General features: G+C 50.2%; 1 protein-coding gene across 1 annotated transcript in view; it reads right to left on the bottom strand.

Annotated features, from left to right (window-relative positions):
• LOC142576596 (fatty acid synthase-like) overlaps positions 1–20379 on the bottom strand; it is a 192089-nt gene that overhangs the window by 13807 nt on the left and 157903 nt on the right. The window contains exons 21-22 of the mRNA XM_075686790.1: positions 13182–13535; positions 11871–12114 (exon numbers count right to left, since the gene is read on the bottom strand). Coding sequence (XP_075542905.1) covers positions 11871–12114; positions 13182–13535 — 598 coding nt within the window. The remainder of the gene's footprint in view (positions 1–11870; positions 12115–13181; positions 13536–20379) is intronic.

Below are 20379 nucleotides of genomic sequence, written 5' to 3'. Positions count from 1 at the left end.
AGTGGTAAGGGAATACATCTACTTAGGACAGGTAGTGACTGCGGATCCGGATCATGAAACTTAAATAATCAGAAGAATAAGAATGGGCTGGGGTGCGTTTGGCAGGCATTCTCAGATCATGAACAGCAGGTTGCCTTTATCGCAAAAGAGAAAAGTTTATAACAGCTGTGTCTTACCAGTACTCACGTACGGGGCAGAAACCTGGAGGCTTACGAAAAGGGTTCTAGTTAAATTGAGGACGACGCAACGAGCTATGGAAAGAAGAATGATAGGTGTAACGTTAAAGGATAAGATAAGAGCAGATTGGGTGAGGGAACAAACGCTAGTTAATGATATCTTAGTTGAAATCAAGAAAAAGAAACGGGCATAGGCAGGGCACGTAATGAGGTGGAAGATAACCGATGGTCATTAAGAGTTACAGAATGGACTCCAAGGGAAGGAAAACGTAGCAGAGGGCGGCAGAAAGTTAGGTGGGCGGATGAGATTAAGAAGTTTGCAGGGACAACATGGCCACAATTAGTACATGACCGGCGTAGTTGGAGAAGTGTGGTAGAGGCCTTTGCCCTGCAGTGGGTGTAACCAGGCTTATGATGATGATGATGATGATGATGATGATGATGCACACTCTGATTCGCTTTGAATGCAAAAGAAAGTGACATCCTATTGCCACGTGGTGGTGACGTTGAAGAACACATTAGCAATACTGTGAAAGACAAAATTAACTTTTATTGGGCGAACTTGTGCCCACAAAAAACAGGCTACACTTATAGCCCAACGATAGCGGCGAACACGCTCGGCGATCGGCGAAAATCTGATCACCGGTTCAAGCGCGTCCGCTTTAATACATCAGTCGTCGAATGTTCCAGAGTAATCACTGGGACCCGCGTGCCTTCTACAAAGTTCTACGTTACTCGAGTCGCGCACACATGCGATCAGATCACAGAAGGTTCGGTCACACACAGCGGAGTGGAAGCATCGATATTATTCCAGAAACGGCCGATACATGCAGACGCGTCCTGCGCTGTACGATAACATTTGTTAAGGCCAGAATACACGGAGCGAATATGCGACGAATAGTCGGCGTTCGACGCCCGGCGGCGTACGCGCGACGTGCGGCGGCGGAGAAAACGTCGTTCGCCGCCGATTCCAGCTGGCGCAGAAAAGTTCGTCGGGCGGCGACGATACCGGAAGCGGCAAACGAGCGGCGCCCCAAAGCGAGCCAATCAGGTCTCACTATCCGCCCCGACTTCCGGCTAGGCTTCCCCGCTTGTCCGTGTATCCCGATCCCGCTCTATCGTTCACGCCGGTCTCCCGCTTTTCGTATTCATGGCATCCAAAGCGGCGCAGCTGGAATTTAACAAGTTAATAACAGCCATGGTTAGACAAGCTCAGGTGCGCTACTTTCGGGTCTGCTTGCTTCGGCCGCGCGCGCGTTGAGCCACAGAACAGCGCCGCGGAGTTGGAGGAGCCGAAAGTTGTTTACCCGCCCATTGTTGCCACTGCCACAGCGCATAGCATCGCCGCTTTCTTTAAACTACATCGGCACATGAACGTCTCAAACACATAAAAAAGACTAGAAATCATTTCTAAACAAAATTTTACGCGTTTTTAGAGTGTTCCGTAATTCAAAAGAGATAATAATTGTCGTTAAAGTTTTTTTTTGTCAAGTGTTTCACGACAGCGCATTTGCCTCGTCTAGCCACACTGATAACGCAGCGACTCGCCGGCGGTGGCCGGCCTGTCTTCGCTCCATGTAGCGCAGCCCGACGAAAATACGGGGTCGCGCCGCGGCAGATTTTCTGCCGCCCGAACTTCGTCGTGAAAGTTCGCTCCATGTATTCTGGCCTTTAGGCGGTGAAAAGTGTCGCCCAATAAAGACAAACAAGTACACGTGTCAATACCCCCCTCACAAAACGCATCAATCCGATGCTGCAAACATACGAAAGTAATAAACAAAAACACCCGTAGCAGAGAAACAACAAACTAAGGAATGTTTCAGCGTCCGTAAAAGGGTTTAAGGCGCACCACGTGGACCACTTCAGATCGTGCGCGGCGCCGCTGTGAATGCGAAATGCCGTCTGGCACGACCGCATAGTCCAGCGCGCCAATACGTCGGATGACCTTGTAGTGTGCGAAATAGCGTCGCAGTAGTTTCTCACTGAGTCCTCGTCGGCGCATCGGGGTCCATACTCAAACACGGTCGCAGGGCTGGTACTCGACGAAGCGTCGTCGGAGGTTGTAGTGTCTGCTGTCGGTGCGCGGCTGGTTCTTGATCTGTAGGCGGGCGAGCTGTCGGGCTTCTTCTGCGTGCTGGAGATACGTAGCGACGTCAATATTCTGCTCGTCAGTGACGTGCGGCAGCATGGCGTCGAGCGTCGTCGTCGGCTTCCTGCCGTAAACCAGCTTAAACGGCGTGATCTGTGTTGTTTCCTGCACCGCCGTGTTGTGAGCGAATGTTACGTTCAGCAGAATGGCATCCGAGGTCTTGTGTTCGACGTCGACGTACATTGCTAGCATGTCGGCCAGGGTCTAGTTCAGGCGCTCCGTGAGACGATTCGAGTGCGGCTGGTAGGCAGTTGTCCTTCTGTGGCTTGTCTGGCTGTATTGCAGAATGGCCTGGGTGAGCTCTGCTGTAAACGCCGTTCCTCTGTCGGTGATGAGGACTTCTGGGGCACCACGTCACAGCAGGATGTTGTCCACGAAGAAATTGCCCACTTTTGCTGCGCTGCCTTTTGGTAGAGCTTTAGTTTCAGCAAAGCGGGTAAGATAGTCCGTCGCCACGACGATCCACTTATTTCCCGAAGTTGACGTCGGAAACGGTCCCAACTACTCCATCCCGATCTGCTGAAAAGGTCGGTAAGGAGGCTTGATCGGCTGTAGTAATCCCGCTGGCCTTGTCGGTGGTGTCTTGCGTCGCTGACAGTCTCGATATGTCTTGACGTAACGGGCGACATCGGCGGTTAGGCGCGGCCAGTAATACCTTTCTTGTATCCCCGATAGCGTCCGGGAGAAACCAAGATGCCCAGCGGTCGGATCGTCATGTAGGGCGTGCAGTACTTCTGGACGCATCACCGAAGGAACAATAAGAAGGTAGTTGGCGCGGACTGGTGAGAAGTTCTTCTTCACGAGTAGGTTGTTTTGAAGCTTGAACGAAGACAATCCGCGCTTAAAGGGACACTAAAGGTTACTATTAAGTCAACGTGGACTGTTGAAATACCATCCCAGAAATCTCGAAACGCTTGTTTCGTGCCAAGGAGAGACTTATTTTAAGAGAAAATGCGTTCTGAAGCGTCCGCGTACCTCTAGCGCAGTTCAAATCGCCCGCCCTCCGATCGAGGAGAACTGACATCATGGTCTCATAGTGACGTTGCGCCATCGGTGAGTAGAACGGCGTCCGCAGACGGCGCTACGGCTTTTCTGCGCAAAACGCGAACGCGCGGCCAGAAACAGAGCCAAGACAGAGCTGACAGCAGAGCGAAAGCGGGAGTATGGTGGCTAGCGGAAGGAGAAACGAATTACGTCCCACATTACGTCCCACGGCACACGGAGAGTCCGTTTTCGTTAAACTATAGGCTGCAGCGAGCTCGCAGCGTGGTCGGCGTGGTCTATGAGAAGCGACGAGCCTTTTCGCACTCGCAACAGGGCATAAAAATGTGCGAATCGACGCAAAACTCGGCCTAGAAACGTGCTTCGCCACAGCCAGGGCTCAATACGACCCAAGCTGGCACGACCCAGATGTCGTTTCCCGCACCGCCACCAGGCGCCGCTACTATACCTCACACTCCAGCGCAAGACGCCCATAAGCTGGTACTTCATTCACGCTCGTCGCAATGGACCCTGACACCGACAGATTGGCTCGCGATGGTGGGCTCAACTTCAGCGATTTGAGCACCGACGAGCGCGACCTGCTTCTGAGGGCTCGCACTGCCGGCGTCGTTGCGTACTACGACGGCGGCCTCGACACCGGCTCTCCGGAGCGGGAAAGGAACGAGGGCTTCCCACGACATCACATGGACGTGGCATTCTCGCTGCTTGTTCCAAATGAAAGTTTCGCGAGCAGAACCCTCACAGCACGACGCGATAACGAAACTACTGAAACTCCAAAGCGTGCGCGGCGCAGAGTCGAGCGAAAACGAAACCTTTCGAACACCCATATTACTGAAGGGTAACGTCAAAATGTTATTTTTTCCTAGAATCGAATAGACGTAGACAAGTAGCATTTTGTCCGGCTTATAATCGAATGAAATGATATTTTTAATACGAATAGTTGAGTATTAGTAACACAAATTATGAGGAGACCTTTCGTCATCGGGCTAGTACCGGAATGTCGCTGGGGGGTCTCAAATCGTGTCATGCATTTACCTCAATTTCTCGGTTACTAAAGCTCTGTTCGCGATTATATTGACGCCTTAGACGTTCTAGAACATTGCTCTACCACTTTAACTTGAGTTTCTGGTAACCTTTAGTGTCCCTTTAAATGCCCTAGGGACAACGTCGGTGTGCCCTTCCAAATAATCGACGAGGCCTTTTAGCTCCGGGTCTGTTCGCTGCTGTTCAGCGAAGTCTTCCGCGCTTATTATTCCAAGGAAGGCGTCGTCATCCTCGTCATCTTGCGGCGGTGGGTCAATGGGGGCGCGTGATAGGCAATCGGCATCTGAGTGTTTTCGTCCGGACTTGTAGGTTACAATGATGTCGTATTCTTGTAGTGTGAGGCTCCACCGCGCCAGCCGTCCTGATGGGTCCTCTAAGTTAGCTAGCCAACACAACGCGTGATGGTCGCTGACCACTTTGAATGGCGTCCCATATAGATAAGGGCGGAATTTTGCTGTAGCCCAAATGATGGCGAGGCATTCCTTTTCAGTCGTGGAATAATTGCCTTCGGCTTTTGACAGCGACCGGCTAGCATAAGATATCACCCGTTCAAGTCCGTCTTTCCTCTGGACTAGGACGGCACCGAGGCCTAGGCTACTGGTGTCAGTGTGGATTTCGGTATCGACGTCCTGGTCGAAGTGTGCAAGTACCGACGGCGACTGTATGCGTGCTTTGGGTTCTTGAAATGCATCGGCCTGCGGCGTTTCCCATTTGAAGTTGACATCACATTCGGTGAGATGTGTTAGTGGCTCCGTGATGCGTGAAAATTCCTTGACAAAGCGCCTGTAGTAGGCACACATGCCAAGGACTATACGCACTGCCTTCTTGGCGATGGGCTGCGGGAACTTTGCGATGGCAGCTGCCTTCTGCGGGTCGGGGCGGACTCCAGATTTGCTAATGACGTGGCTTAGAATCCGAAGCTCGCCGTAAGCGAAGCGGCACTTTTCCGGCTTCAGACTAAGCCCTGATGACCTGATGGTCTCTAGTACTGTTGCAAGCCGCCTAAGGTGGTCGTCGAAATTTCCGGCAAAGACGACGACGTCATCCAAGTATACGAGACAGGTCTGCCACTTCAACCCTGCTAAAACCGTGTCCATCACGCGCTGGAACGTTGCAGGCGCCGAGCACAGTCCGAATAGCATAACCTTGAACTCGTAGAGGCTGTCGGGGTGATGAAGGCGGTCTTTCCCGATCTTTTTCGTCGACTTCTATTTGCCAAAAGCGACACTTGAGGTCCATCGACGAGAAGTATTTAGCGTTGCAAAGCCGATCTAATGCGTCATCTATTCGTGGGAGGGGGTATACGTCCTTCTTTGTGATCATGTTCAGACGACGATAATCGACGCAGAAACGTAGGGTTCCGTCCTTTTTCTTCACCAAGACTGCAGGAGATGCCCACGGGCTCTTTGACGGCTGGATGATGTCGTCGCGCAGCATTTCGTTGACGTGGTGCCTTATACGGTCTCTACGTTATACGTTATAGTTTCTACGTTCTCGCGTAGAAACTCCATAGGGCTCTGGCGGAGTGGTCGAGCCCACTCGTTGGTTATTGCGATGCTTTGCGACTGCCGTTTCTCGAATCCTTGATGACGTCGAAAAGCACTCTTTGTATCGTCGAAGTAAACTTCTCAGCTGTTCTTGCTTAATCATGGGAAGACTTCGATTTATGTCGAAGCCTGGTTCGGAAACTACGGTCGTCGGTGTAGATGCGGCAGAATCGGAGAGGACATACGCATTGCTGGTTTCCAGAATTTCCGTGATGTATGCGATTGTCGTGCCCTTGTTGATGTGCTTCAACTCCTGGCTGAAGTTTATCAGCAACACTTTCGTGTTTTCTCCGTGCAGTCGAGCGATTCCTCTTGCGACGCAAATTTCGCGATCAAGCAGTTAACCTTGGTCGCCTTCGATGAAGCCTTCTACGTCAGCAGGTGTTTCGGTGCCGACCGAAATAATAATGCTGGGGCGAGGCGGGATGCTCACTTGATCATAGAGTACACTCAAGGCGCGGTGACTAGGAAGGCTCTCCGACGGTATCGCTTGATCTTCCGGCAGCGTTATTGACTTCGACTTCAGGTCGATGATTGCGCCGTGTTGGTTCAGGAAGTTCCTGCCGAGAATGACGTCTCGTGAACACTGTTAGAAGATAACGAAGGTGGCAGGGTAAGTTCGGTCGTGAATGGTAACTCTTGCCGTGCACATTCCAGTCGGCGTTATGAGGAGTCCTCCAGCGGTCCGAATTTGAGGGCCTTCCTTTGTAGTCTTAACTTTCCTTAACTGGGCGGTGATGTGTCCACTCATGATGGAGTAATCAGCCCCTGTGCCCACTAAGGCGGTAACTGCGCGGCCGTCGAGAAGCACGTCGAGGTCGGTGGTTCTTTGTCTGGCGTCGGATCACGGCTGCGTCGTGTTGAACTGAAGTTGGAACGTCGCGTCGGCAAGTCGTCTTTCGTCGGTGTAGTCTTGGCTTCCTGACTTCGTCGGGATGGCGTCGTGTCGTTATTATGTCGTCGAGATGGTCTCTTCGTCGTCTTCGTCGGCGGCGGAGGATCTTCGTCAGTTCGACGAACTGGAACCGCATCTCCGTCGGTTGCTGCTTTTAGTTTTTCGGACATGGGCTCGCAGAGCGGCCCCGGGCTGGGCTGGTGTATGGTCCGCGCTGCGGCGACAGGTAGCGGCCTGATGACGGCAAACGGGACGGTCCTCGAGGGCTCTACTGAGTGGCGGCGAGGTAGTCGGCGATATCGCGAGGTCATTCGCCAATTTGTTGTCGCGGCGCGTTAACGGCGAACCCTTGGAGTCCCATCTCCCGGTATGGGCATCGGAGGTAGATGTGCCCGGCTTCTCCGCAGTGGTAGCAAAGTGGACGATGGTCGGGGGAGCGCCAAACGTCAGTCTTCCTTGGAACGCCGCGTAAGGGGACGGCTTGGCGTGCTGGCGGCGGGGCTTGTGGTGGACGACGGAACTGTGTCGTCACTGGGCCCTGCTGTGGGCGCGAAGGGGGAACGTAACGCCGGGCTACAGCGGCGTATGTCATCGCTTGCGGCTGAGGTTGCGGCGATTCAGGGGCTACTCCCAGTTGTTGTTGGAGCTGCTCACGTACGGCGTCGGCAGTCGAAGCCACTTGAGGCTGTGATGATTGCAACAGCTTCTGTAGCTCCTCGCGCACGACCGCTCGGATAGTCTCGCGCAGGTCTCCTGTGAGCAGTGACTGAACTCCGGCGTCCAAAAACAAGAAAGGGGCTGACAGATGGAATAGCACACTGTGGGATAAAGTTTGTAAACAGGGATGAAGTGCCTCAGACAGGCTGGCCAACGTTTCGATAGGAGGACCTATCTTCGTCAACGACGAAGATAGGTCCTCCTATCGAAACGTTGGCCAGCCTGTCTGAGGCACTTCATCCCTGTTTACAAACTTTATACCACAACTCCGGCGTAGTTTGTCGAGTTCGTGCGGCGGTCAAATTGCCGGTTTCGCAAGTCAAGTGTCTTCTCGATGCTGGTGGCCTCGCGAAGAAAGTTGTCGACGGTCTTCGGTGGGCTTCGTACCATTCCGGCAAAAAGTCGCTGCCTCGCACCACACATAAGAAGGCGGACTTTCTTCTCCTCGGGCATTGCAGGGTGGGCGTGGCGGAATAGACGGCTCATTTCCTCTGTGAAGACGGCGGTTGTCTCATTAGGTTGCTGCACCCGTGTTTCTAATATGCGCTTGTGCTCGTTCTCGGCGTACGACGCTTGCGAATGTCTGCAGGAAGCCGCTTCAGAACAGCTCCCAGGTCGTTAAGGTGGTTTCTGGGTTCTCGAACCACGTCCTGGCAGCGTCTTCCAAATGCGAAGAAGACATGTCGCAGTTTGTTGTCGCGGTTCCAGTTGTTAAATGTAGCGACCATCTCGTATGTCTCAAGCGAACTTTCCGGGTCCTCGAACGCTGAACCGCGGAACGTCGGAGGCTCCTTGGGCTGCTGCGGCACGAAGGGGGACGCTGGGGCTGCCATTGGGGTGGGCTTGGTGGCGATCTTCCTTGTCGTCTCAGGCAAAAGTTCGTGCTCCGGGGGCAGTTGTTGAAGACGGTGGCTTGCTCGATGGTCCGGGACTTCGTTGGTGTTCTCTTTGCGGTCCGGGCTTGGATCACGGCTCTTCCGGGGCGTCCGGTACATGAACGAAAAGCACCTACACCAGGTGTCACGTGGTGGTGACGTTCAAGAACACAGTATCAATACTGTGAAAGACAAAACTAACTTTTATTGGGCGAACTTGTGCCCACACAAACAGGCTACACTTATAGCTCAACGATAGCGGCGAACACGGTCAGCGATCGTCGAAAATTTGATCAGCGGGTCAAGCGCGTCCGCTTTTATACATCAGTCGTCGAGTGTTCCAGAGTAATCGCTGGGATCCGGGTACTTTCTACAAAGTTCTATATTATTCGCGTCGCGCACACATCCGACCAGATTTCACAAGGTTCGGTCACAGACAGCGGATGGAAGCATCGATACCATTCCAGAAACTTCCTATACATTCAGGCGCGTCCTGCGCTGTGCGATAGCATTTGTTAGGCGGTGAAACGTGTCACCCTATAAAGACAAACAAGTACATGTGTCACTATAAAGAAGAAGCGCGTTGGATTGGGATTTTCAGACAACGCTAGGGGTTACCGTCCAATGCTTGCGTCGGTGGTTACGTAAATTCGACATCAGGGCATTCGAATAAGAACAGACTGGAATATTTTTACGTTATAGGGTCCAATGATCTCAAGAAATCGTAGGAAATCGCTGCAAGTGAATGGCGGCACAGGCACGTGCATTTTCTGGAGCGCGTGTGGCAATGCACTTGTCACGGTGCGGCATTATTGGATTCCGCGAAGCACCGATGAACGGGCGCCAAAAGGTTGTATGAACGGGCGAGCAAGACGTTTATTGCCGGCCGCTCGGGCAAGCGGCCGAAAGAAGTCGAAGGCAGGTTTAGAGATTATTCTCTTTTTGTCGTTTGCGCGACCGTGACTCCCCCACGGCTTTTTGTGGGAACCCCTGCGTATTCTCTGCCCCACGCGAGCATTAAGGAGCTTGCTAAGAAGGCAGGGGTGTGAACACTCCAAAATATGTGGTGTCTCTGTGCGATCCTGTGTCAGCGAATTGCTAACAGTGTATGTGTGCCGCGGTATGGCTCACTGCCGTCGTTTCTCCTGTGTTTGTGAACGGACAATAAAGGCCCGCCACGGACTCAAGGCTGTGCGTGTGCGGTGCAATACAAATGCGCGACCTTAAACAGCAGGGGGGAAGCACCCGTTCCCTCACCCCTAATTGAAAGGGGTGTGTCCAAGACCTTGAGAGGAGCCAGGATACAATTGGGTGAACTTGATTGGATCGTCACCCATATCTGCCGTTCCCCGACCCAGGAAACTAGGGAAAGGAGAAGTTATTTAAACGAGCTAAACAGTCAAGAAGCTGAGCCTACAATCTGCTCAAAAGCGTCAAGGAGCTAGTGCCGTCCGGCATCGCCTGGGCTGCCTAGCTGCCTCTGAACTGCGAGTTACTAGTTGACGTAAGAGACGACAAACCAGCGTCTGCAACTAAGCTCACGGTAGTTCCCCTCAAGTTAGCTCAACCTGCTCGAGGGAAGACGTCAGATCTAGACTCCCGGGAAACCCAGCCCAGCAATCACACCCACCGCAACGAAATCGGCTTGCCAGCGTCCTTCGGGAAAGCTCTGTCGTCGAATCCACGCTTCATGGACTTGCTGCTGCTGCCCGGCCATGCGTATGCCATCATTTGTTTTCTTTTGAGCTCTGCTTAGTTGACCACCGTTAAGTGTGCTTTGTGTAGTGTTAATCTCTATATCCATTGTTAACTGTTCGTTGTATTTCTGTTGTCTTCGTCATTGATCTGATTAAGTGCATGAGTCTTAGCGTTCTTGTGTTTTTTTGTGTATTTCCTTTAAATTCTGTGTCGTTGTCAGTCGCTAAATGAATTCTTTTTTTTCTTTCTTTCTCCCGACTCTGACTCCTTCGGTGTGTTTGCTTGAGTACGGAACGAGCAACCGTCTTGTACACCCCGTCGACGACTTCGCGCAAACGGCGAACGGTGACTAGCCGTGACAGCAGTTTAGGCATGACGTTCCACTATTGCGCATTTTAGGTATATACCGTTAGGATACGACCCGTGTACGCTGTAGTGATCAGCCGCAGTGAGGGAGACGAGGAAGTGTTTGCACTCATGGCGCGGACAAGTTGTCCACTTTGCTCCATCGCGAGCCTGCTCTGGTTATCGTAGTGGAAATGCTTTATTTTCTTTATTTTCCGCAACCAGCATCACAAAGTGGGCGTTATTTGCGGGGGTAAGAAGAATTACAAGATTGAAAACTCACGAACAACAGGCGATGGTTGTAACTTTCACACTCAACTAAAGCATACACTTTGTTAAGGATGAGGAAAATGTATTAGCGGGAACATCAAGAACACCTTCATCCAAATAATTCCACGCAAATCGCAAAAAAAATTAAGGCGAGATTATATTCTTAAGTCATGTCATTTCTCGAAGTTTTTTACCATTATTATTTATGTGTAATATATAGTATGGGATCATCATGTTCACATCGTCAACATTAATAACATTAATCAGCAAGTATCCAGAACGAATATCAATAGAAGAGAAAAAAACCGGCATCGTAGAGACTGTCTAGGGCGTCGTCTGTACGAGCATCGGCTACACATCATAGTAATTTTGTTCAAGTGGTGGTAACGCATACAAACACGCCGTGTGCCAACCTCATTTTTAATCAATGTGACCTGTATGCTCGCACACAGCACACTCCCTCACGCGGCGCCCCCTAAGTGGCTTGAAAAACCTCGTCTGGGACCCCTGCTCACGCGGCTATGCCCGGTATCGCGTCTGCTCACAGTTTGGCTCGAGATCTCGCGCGCCAAGCCTCGTCCGCGGATGCGGACGGCGTGAATGAGGAGGGGAGGCACGAGGAACCCTGCGAGACTTATTCTGAAATAGCCCATAGGTATCCCTTGAGGCGTTGCGCGCTCCCACCACCGGCCAAGCAACTCGATAAAACGCAAGCGGTCGCGTTTAGGCGACTCCAGACAAACACATACCCACACCCAAAGTACGTAAAAAAATCACAGGGGCCAAGGAAAACGACCAATGTAGGTTCTGTTCACAAACAGAAACAGTCACACATGAATGTGGGCATGCGCCTCGCTCCAGTTTTCTCATCACCCCGTCAGCAGCGAGACTGACTGGACAGCCTGGCTCAGTTCCGGGGACGTCGACCGACAGCTTGAACTGGTGGACTGGTCGGAGAAGGCCAAGCAGGCCCAGGGCCATACTTGAGCCCGATCCCTCAGCCACGTCCCCCTTTACCCTTCCCCCTTTCAATAAAGTTGATTACCACCACAACCGCTCTCACACACACACACACCCACACACACACACACACACACACACACACGGATATATATCATGCGTAGTACGCACGCTACATCACGTGACACTTACCAGGAAGTCCGTGGGCAGACCGGCGTTCGCAGATGCGTTCCATTGCGGAGTTGGCGTAGCCGTAGTTTGTTTGTCCAATATTACCGTGCCCAGAGGAAAGGGATGAAAACACAACAAAGTGATCTAGCTCCGGGCACAAATTACGAGAGAGCTCATCCATGTTCTCAGTGCCATTAATCTTGATTTTGAAAACGGCTTCAAACGTTTCGGCTGTCTGCTTGTCAAGAAATCCATCGCGAAGCACCTGGAAGTAGACGAAACGCGTATGGAAGCAGACGGAGACAAAACAGGAAAGTGTCTTTTATTATAGGTTCCTATGAACGATTGTATCTTTTCTGCACTCATTACCAAGCGAGGATTATAGAACGGTTATGACAAAATACCAACGCGTACTAGCAGCTGCCGCCGCTGTATCAGCGTGTATAAAACATATTGTTTTCGAGTCCTTTGGTACTAATAGGAACACTTCAATATCCACATGACTGCACATGGAGAAAGTGACCCAAGTGTCGCCTCTGTATCGTAGTTGCATTCTGGAATGAGACTTTACGTTTTATGAGGTAGTTATTATGGATAGTAAAACGGCTAAAACAGACAAAATTGAACGCCCGCAATAGAATATTTGAAACATAGCCACTCATATCCAAAGCATCAAAAGTTGCAGCCTGTGAAAGCCTTGCGGATGAGGATTTTAATGTGAATAAGGTGTTTAAAATGCCAAAGCTACGTATCATCTAACGGTGCGTGATCTGGCGATCAAACGACGAAGAATCGACCAGATGGAAAACAGGGAGAGAATAACGATGCTTTGATGCGATCAGCATTGTTGGTTCAAGCTACTTGAGTCTGTCTGTCTGTCTGTCTGTCTGTCTGTCTGTCTGTCTGTCTGTCTGTCTGTCTGTCTGTCTGTCTGTCTGTCTGTCTGTCTGTCTGTCTGTCTGTCCTTCCTTCCTTCCTTCCTTCCTTCCTTCCTTCCTTCCTTCCTTCCGTCTGTCTGTCTGTCTGTCTGTCTGTCTGTCTGTCTGTCTGTCTGTCTGTCTGTCTGTCTGTAGAGTGGTGCTAAGTTGCCTACTAGCTTCGTGCCGCCAGGTATGTGCCATCGGGAGCGTTGAATCGTCGTCATTCTAGCCTGGCCATCTGGAAACATTTATTTTCCTTGCAATTATTCTTTTGCCTTTTGAATTCTGTTAGCAGGCCATGGGTACACTAACCATTGTTTCTCAACCACAACAGAGAGGTTTTACTCACGAATATTATTGCTTCTCACGTTTCACATATTTTTCTTGGACGTTTCTTGTTTGAGATACTTACTACAGCAACGTTGAAGATACCTCCCACGGGTCCCATGGTTGCAGCTTCCAGGATAATTTTTCGTGCGCCATCTTTTGCAGACGCATCTGCCTTACTCACAAGGACATTCACTCCAGCCTGTTCCCACCTATGCAGGCAAATCCGCTGATATCCTGTGCGAACTCCAGATCGCGTGGTAAGAATCAACTTTCGACATCCACGGTTCACCATCCACTCGGCTAGTTCCAAGCCAAAGCCTCCCAACCCGCCGACAATTATATACGACTTGTGCATGTAGAACCAGATGCGGGCCGTGGCCTCTACGGTGAGTGCAGATGGTGGCAACCTCTTCCGAGAGGTTTCCTCTTCACGGATCTGCAAATATTCCATGTGGATTAGTATTAAAAGAAAGAAATTAGTAATGCTGGCAACGATTAATGGCAAGGAGCGCCAATAAATCTAAGCAAGTGGAGAGAGGAACGCAAGGAAACGTGCTGCATTATTAAATCTAGTTCAATAGCAAACTTTCCACGGCTGATACATGTCGCAATACCTACCCTACGAGGCTCGCCAGCGCCACGTACTTAAACATAACTACTGATGCAAATAATGCGAGAGAAAGTACACAGAGAAAGCGGTCCACTTATCTCAAGCAGGGTGATTTCCTTAACAAGAAGCTAATTTTCCATCAGACACAGTAATGGAATGCTGGCTCACATGCGAGTAACCCAGTGTCTTTTTATTCCGGAAAGCCTCCGCTTCCGTTGGTTTCAATAAATGTTAAAATATTTATTGCCGGCAGTTATAAATCACATATGTATGGAAACAAATAACGACATATCCGCAATTTCGTCATTGACATTGGGTGCCATGTTGGTATAATAAGGTACTATTTTCTTTCTTCTTTTCCCCTACCCTGTTTTGCTTGCTTTTTGATCGAACATGAGCCAAGTTCAGAATAAATGTGTATCCCCTTCGCCGTACGCCACTTTGTTGCTTTGTATAGTGGGAGATAAGGACTCCTCAAGCTGGTTTACAGCTTTTCACCTGTGTTCCTCGCAACAGTCTTCTTGTTGTGCAATAAAAATTTCAAAAAACTACAAAATTTAAGTAGTGTTGTCTTCTCTTGATTTTGATTGACCGTTCTTTATAAACGGTGAGAATTTCGGTGATATGCACTTGTGAATGCAGTTCTCGTGGTGTTTCCTTCCTTGGCATTATTTGTTGCGTGCTCTTGGTTTGGAAAATTGTCTCTTGATGAAGCAGCAACGCATCGGACCTTTTGCAAGCAGCCTCTAACGATGGTATTTCTAACGATGAGGTATAATCAGAATGTGTTTGTCTCCTAATTTTTATCCGAGTTACAACTGTAAATGCGCTGTCAACGTATGCATCCCTAGCTGTAGAAATTTCTTGAAGGGCCCGGCCTTATCTGTCGGTATTTCCGCGGCACGATGATGCTTTCAGTTGCTGAAAATGGCGATTGTGTTTCACACATCCGCGGCGTACGAGGAACGAAGTGTGATTCGTTTTTTTATGGAGAAAGGGATGAACGCCCATCAAAATCCACGGGGAAATGCAGTCCTCGAATAGAGAAAAGTGTCTTGCTTTCTAGTACGCGGTGGTGGTATTGTGAGTTAACAAAAACCTGCGACGACTTGCATGACAATGCGCATTCGGGCAGGCCACGTGCGTCGCTGACTGACAACAGGGGCATCTCAATTTAGTGCTGGCATGGGTCAAATGTCTAAACCGGTGTGAGGACTATGTGAAAAAATATTTTAAGGTACGTAGTGTAGTACGAATATTTGCAATTACCTCCATGTAAATTATCTTGATTAATAAAAAATAGGGGCAAATACTTTCTGATTTGGCTTCGTCGTGCACCTGTAGCGGCCGCGAGCAGGCCCCCACTTGCAGGAAAGAGCGGGCGCACCTCTGATTTTGCTCTCCTCCACTCCCCACGGATGGCGAGGGAAAGGCGAGCAGTGCCAAGGCGGCAAATAATACCAGCTGACATTGGGATTCACGCCGTCGACTGGTCTCCCTCGTCCGGGCGAACTCGCGTCCCAACAGTGATGAACCGGACGAGACTTAACGACAGCTAGGTATCGACGTCGTGGACACTACAGCCGACGCACCATCCATCTCCGCAGTCAACGTTAGGCTACCGCAGTTTTGGACAGCCGACCTAGAACTCTGGTTTCTGCAAGTTGAATCGCGATTCGCCGCCCAACGCATTACTGCCGACCAGACAAAGTATCATCACGTGATCGGCAGCCTTCCACCTCCAAAAGTGAGCGTAGTACGGGATGTGCTGGTTGATTACCCTGCAGAGAACGCGTACACCACGCTCAGGCTCATCGGCCGACTCACGCCATCAGGGCCACGGCGACTGAAACGTCTACTACACGGCGCTGAGCTTGGCGACCGGACCGCTAGTCAGTTGTTCCGTCACATGCAACTGCCGCCCGGCGCGAAGACCACCGACGTCGAGGGCAGCATGCTTCGGGAGCTCTTCCTACAACGGCTACCTACAAACATGCGGATGATCCTCGCCTCGGCTGCCGACAGACACCTTTCTGAGCTCGCCGAACTCGCCGACATAGTAATGGCAGTGCCTTCGCCATCCATCGCGGCGGTGCTAACGGATACGGAACTTCGCACGTCTGTGAATGAGCTGCAGGACATGCGGGAGCAGATATCTGAGCTCGCCAACACAGCACCAGCCATGCGGGACGGCAGCGCTCGTGCGGAGCACCGGCGCACCGCTGCGCAACCCCAGCGACTGTGACAGATAATCTGTTTGTACCGCAGGAAGCACAACAATGTGGCCCGCAAATGCAGTACACCTTGCGTTTACTGGGGAAATGACCGCGGCCGACCCTGAGGATGACCAGTGTTCCGGATACCTGAGAGCGTCGTCTATCAGTGTTCTTCCTCACCGACCGTGACAGTGGCCAGTGATTCCTCGTGGATACCGGTGCTGAGGTGAGCGTGGCTCTGTCGAGACAGCGCAGTGTCACCAGTGCGTCTCCCCTTCAGGCGGTTAACAATACAACCACTGCAACCAACGAATATCGTGTCGCTCGTTACCGCTGAATTTTGGTTTGACGAAAATGTTAAGGTGGATTATCATTGTGGCAGAGGTGAAATTTGCTACGCTGCGTGCAGACTTCCTTCGGAACTTTGGCCTTCTCGTCGATGTGCACAACAAGCGCCAAGTATAGATTTAAGTTTGGCAAAGATTCTAAGGCTGCTTCCAAACCAATCAGTGGACATCACAGTGATCAAAAAGCTATCGTCACTGCACGATAGCTTTTTGTCACGAAACGACAAAAACAATTACATGTACACTCTTCTATTTGTGATGTGCTAGAGCTTCGCTGGTAATTCACCAACACAGGGTGCAATGGCTCGTTATTTTTTTCTCGTCATTCGCCCGTCCTATGCGTCCTCTTCAGAAGATTCTCCCTGTTGCAGACGCGATCATCTGGTTGCTTGGGCTTTCCGCGAGTACACTACCCGCGCTAGCTCTCACGTGGGTTCTAACTGCTCCTAGATAAAGTCATATCGAAACGCGCCAAGCGACTCAACGCACTCGCCTGCCCGTAAGAAGTTCATAAAGGCGCTCTATGCTGCTTGCAGCAGCAATCGTCCGTGGCCTAATGCTTTCAATGTCAGGCTTCCGTACTAGACATCGCGTGTTTGAATACTGCCGTCAGACAGTTTTAATGGTCTTTGTCCAATTATTTGCAAAACACTACTTGGTTTAAAAGGATCACTTTACCGAGCTGTTTGAAGCTAAAAAGATTAAGTTCAGGCAAATATATGTATTAACTATAACTCCCATGCTAACTGAAAAGAACGTGGCATCGTAGGTTCATACGCCCACACTTGGGAGGCGGTAAGCATATGCAAGTTTGTGCATTCACACAAATTCACACATTGAAACCCAGAAGGCGCTACTGATTTTCTGTGGCATGAAACGGATGGGCGAAACGAATACCCAGATAATGGCCTCCGGTTCATATACATATAATGCTACGCATTAAAAAATAAAGGGTGAAATGTCTCGAAGTATACTTGTCACGAAGCCGGAACTTTCACGGCCATCATTCATTAACGCAGCGTCACCAATATTCGCAGTACTATTGCACCAACAGTGCTTGAAGGTCCAAAAAACCTATTCAAGTTAAGTTTTGCACTTATTTTATCGATATAGGCATGCCTAAATTAACTTCACTTGTATTTTGTATAAAGTAGATCAAAATTAAAGGTCACTGTTTGACAGTGTGGTTGCTGCTGCCCATCCGTCGTTTCTTAACGCTCGTAACGTACGTTCTCACTTTCGTGCTACCGCTAAACCGTCGTAGCACGAACTAAAGCTTATGAAAAGGAAGTAAGCCTATGTTGTTCATGTGCGACCTACGTGGACTTCATCTGCGGCGGCGTCGCCCACTGTGGGAAATTGAAGTAAATAAAGCGTGCTCGCCACGGGCTTTGCACCACATAAGGCGCTCCCTCAGAAACGGTCGGTGCACACTGCATCTCCTTCTCGAAAGACGCGACGGCACATCCTTGCGGTCAACCTCATGAAACGCCAACGCTCTAATAACCATCGGATCAGCAAGGAGACATCGATGCTCAGCGTAACTGCTCTTGAGATCTATCCGCAATCAAAAGATACGCCTAAGCGTCGGAAGCCCCATGGCTACGTTTCACACTGCGACCGCCGCGAAAAGTCATACTGTCGTCGTACCAGACATCCCAGATCACCCAGCCGGAAACATTCAATTTCATCATGTCCCCGGAATGGCCTCAGTGCAAGCAGAGGTATCCCAAGTATCGCACTGACGTCAGGAGTAAGGGATGCCCCGAAGAGCAGCAAGTTGACAGGCTAATCTACATAATAGGTTTGCAACGGGCACGTACCTAGGATTTTTTTTTTCGAGGTAAGCAGGGGGGGGGGGACATCCAAGGTAAATTTTCTATGAAAATGAGGGGGGGGGGTACGTTCATTAGCAGTAACGGGAATAATGCCTGCCGTTCGCCATAAAGACGCGTAAACCCGCAATGGAGGAATGAAACAAGGTGTATTTGACAGGTATGCATGCGAGATGCGCCTCTCCTTTGCACGACAGACAAGGAATCACATCAAACGGACTGGCGCAGGAAAGAAGCGAAGGAACAACACAGCCATGATCAAGCAAACAAGGGAAAGTCTAAAATGAAGATATTTAGTAGTGTTCTATTTTTGAATTAGGTGTGGGAGAATTATAGAAAAATATATATTTCGGAACATTCAGAATTTTTTTGAATCCCTCGTTTACTACTCTACAAAGTGCCAATACCGACTCGTACTGCGATTTGGGAAGTTGCGTAACGATGCGTGGCCGCCGGTCCCGTAGAACCACGTAGAGCGCCGGACTCTGTAGTTCTAGGCGTACTGCACCCACCGCGGAAGGTTAAAAAAAAACACATTAGCACAGCAGAGAAGTGGCTACGTAGGCGTCTCGACTGATAACTGAAGAAGCATCATTCAAAACACACGGAATCATCTCCACTTCAGGTGGTGTTCTCTCTACTTCCTTTTTAAATAAAGAGATGTTGATCCATAAATATTTTCACAAACATCGGTTAAATTCGTTAATTTTCGCATTTTCTTGCTGTTTGGCGGTTGCCTCGGCTCTCTCCCTTAGTAGATCGCGTAATTTCTGAACTCCTTGCGACTCTTGTTTCTACTTGCCAATTTGCGCGAAGAGTGCTGTACAATTAAGGACAAACCAGAGAGGTAACGGCTGCCATTCATATTACCTAGGGGTTTAACGGTTACTGCAGGGTGTGATGACGGACGCTGTTTCCCGTGATCTTATTTTCCAGCTTTCTAACCTAAATCATGGGTGTATGGTTCCAAGGATCTGCCAGCGTCGCGGCGAGCCGTCACTCGAGGAAGTAATGAGGCAAAAGGCAAAGTTAAACGCAGCTGGCGTTTGCTCCGTCTGCAACTCGTTCTAAGGGCATACAGACCAGCTTACTATGGAACTGAATCGCTTTCCTGGTTTCTGGCTGAGTATAAACAAAGAAGGCAGAAGTAACGAAGAAACAGCGATGCGCGTGACCGTTTCAGTAGATGGTGAAAACTGAACGCATCTCGAGTTAATCCCGCGTGCACCGAATCGACGAGAAAACTGTCCTTCACACCCCAGGAGATCCATCCAAAAGGAGTGAAAGAAGCAACAAAATGTTGACCACCGAATAGCTGTCAAGTCTCAAGCTTGATTTGGCGGCGCTTCAAGAATGTGTGTGACGAGTGGTGGTGTGGGCAGGGGGGGGGGGTATGCCACCTAACTTCAAGGGGGGTGGGAGGGCTTCCTGGGCGCCCCTTTGGGTATGTGCCTGGTACGCAAACAGAAGACGTCCTGATACATGGTTCAGTTGTCTTTCCAGAGAGGAACAAATTTGAACCTATGTTGCAAGGTTTTGAATCCTACATCATTTCAAAGAGGTACCTTGTCTTCGAACGAGCTATGTTCATCAAGTGAGTCCAGTTCAAACGTGAGTCCTTCGAAGAATTCGCTACAACACTGCATATCGTGTCTGAGTCGTGAAGCAACGACCGCCTTCGCAAAGAACTACTCAGGGACAGACTCGCAGTAGGCCTCCGGGATCAGAGTGTTTCGAAATCAATCAAGTTGGATACCAGCCCCGACTTTATGAAGGCGCTGACAATGTCTCGCCAACACGAAGCAGGGTACCTATACAACAAGGAGAGCTTTACACGAACGATGAAAGGAAGTTGCTGCAGTTAATGCTCTTCGGTCAAACGGCAACAAGGCCGCAAAGCACGAGATATAGTAAACGAAAAATCAAGACAATACCTCATGGAAAGCTTCTCTCGCAGTGGAAGCCGCTGCACACAAGAAAAAGGAAACCAGTGGATGGTGGGGACCGAAATGCCGCAGCATAGTTGAATACGCTGCCATAGACGCGCTTTGCAAGTCCTGCGGAAAGAAAGACCTATTCTCCGCAGTCTGGAGGTGGACACGAACGATACAGAGCATTGCAGAGGAGCCAAGTTTTCTCGCTACTGCAACAGGTTATTCGGTGCTCAAATGAAAAATATCCGTGAAGGTCGAATAAAGCTTTAAGCTGAATACAGACATCGGAGCTTGCAATGCCATATCCCCCGACCAGACGATCCGAGATATCTTTCAGA

The sequence above is a fragment of the Dermacentor variabilis genome, chromosome 3, assembly GCF_050947875.1.
Source record: "Dermacentor variabilis isolate Ectoservices chromosome 3, ASM5094787v1, whole genome shotgun sequence".
NCBI classification, from domain to species: Eukaryota; Metazoa; Arthropoda; class Arachnida; order Ixodida; family Ixodidae; genus Dermacentor; species Dermacentor variabilis.
Note: the sequence above shows the minus strand (reverse complement) of the source record. Positions and strands in the feature narration are given on the sequence as shown.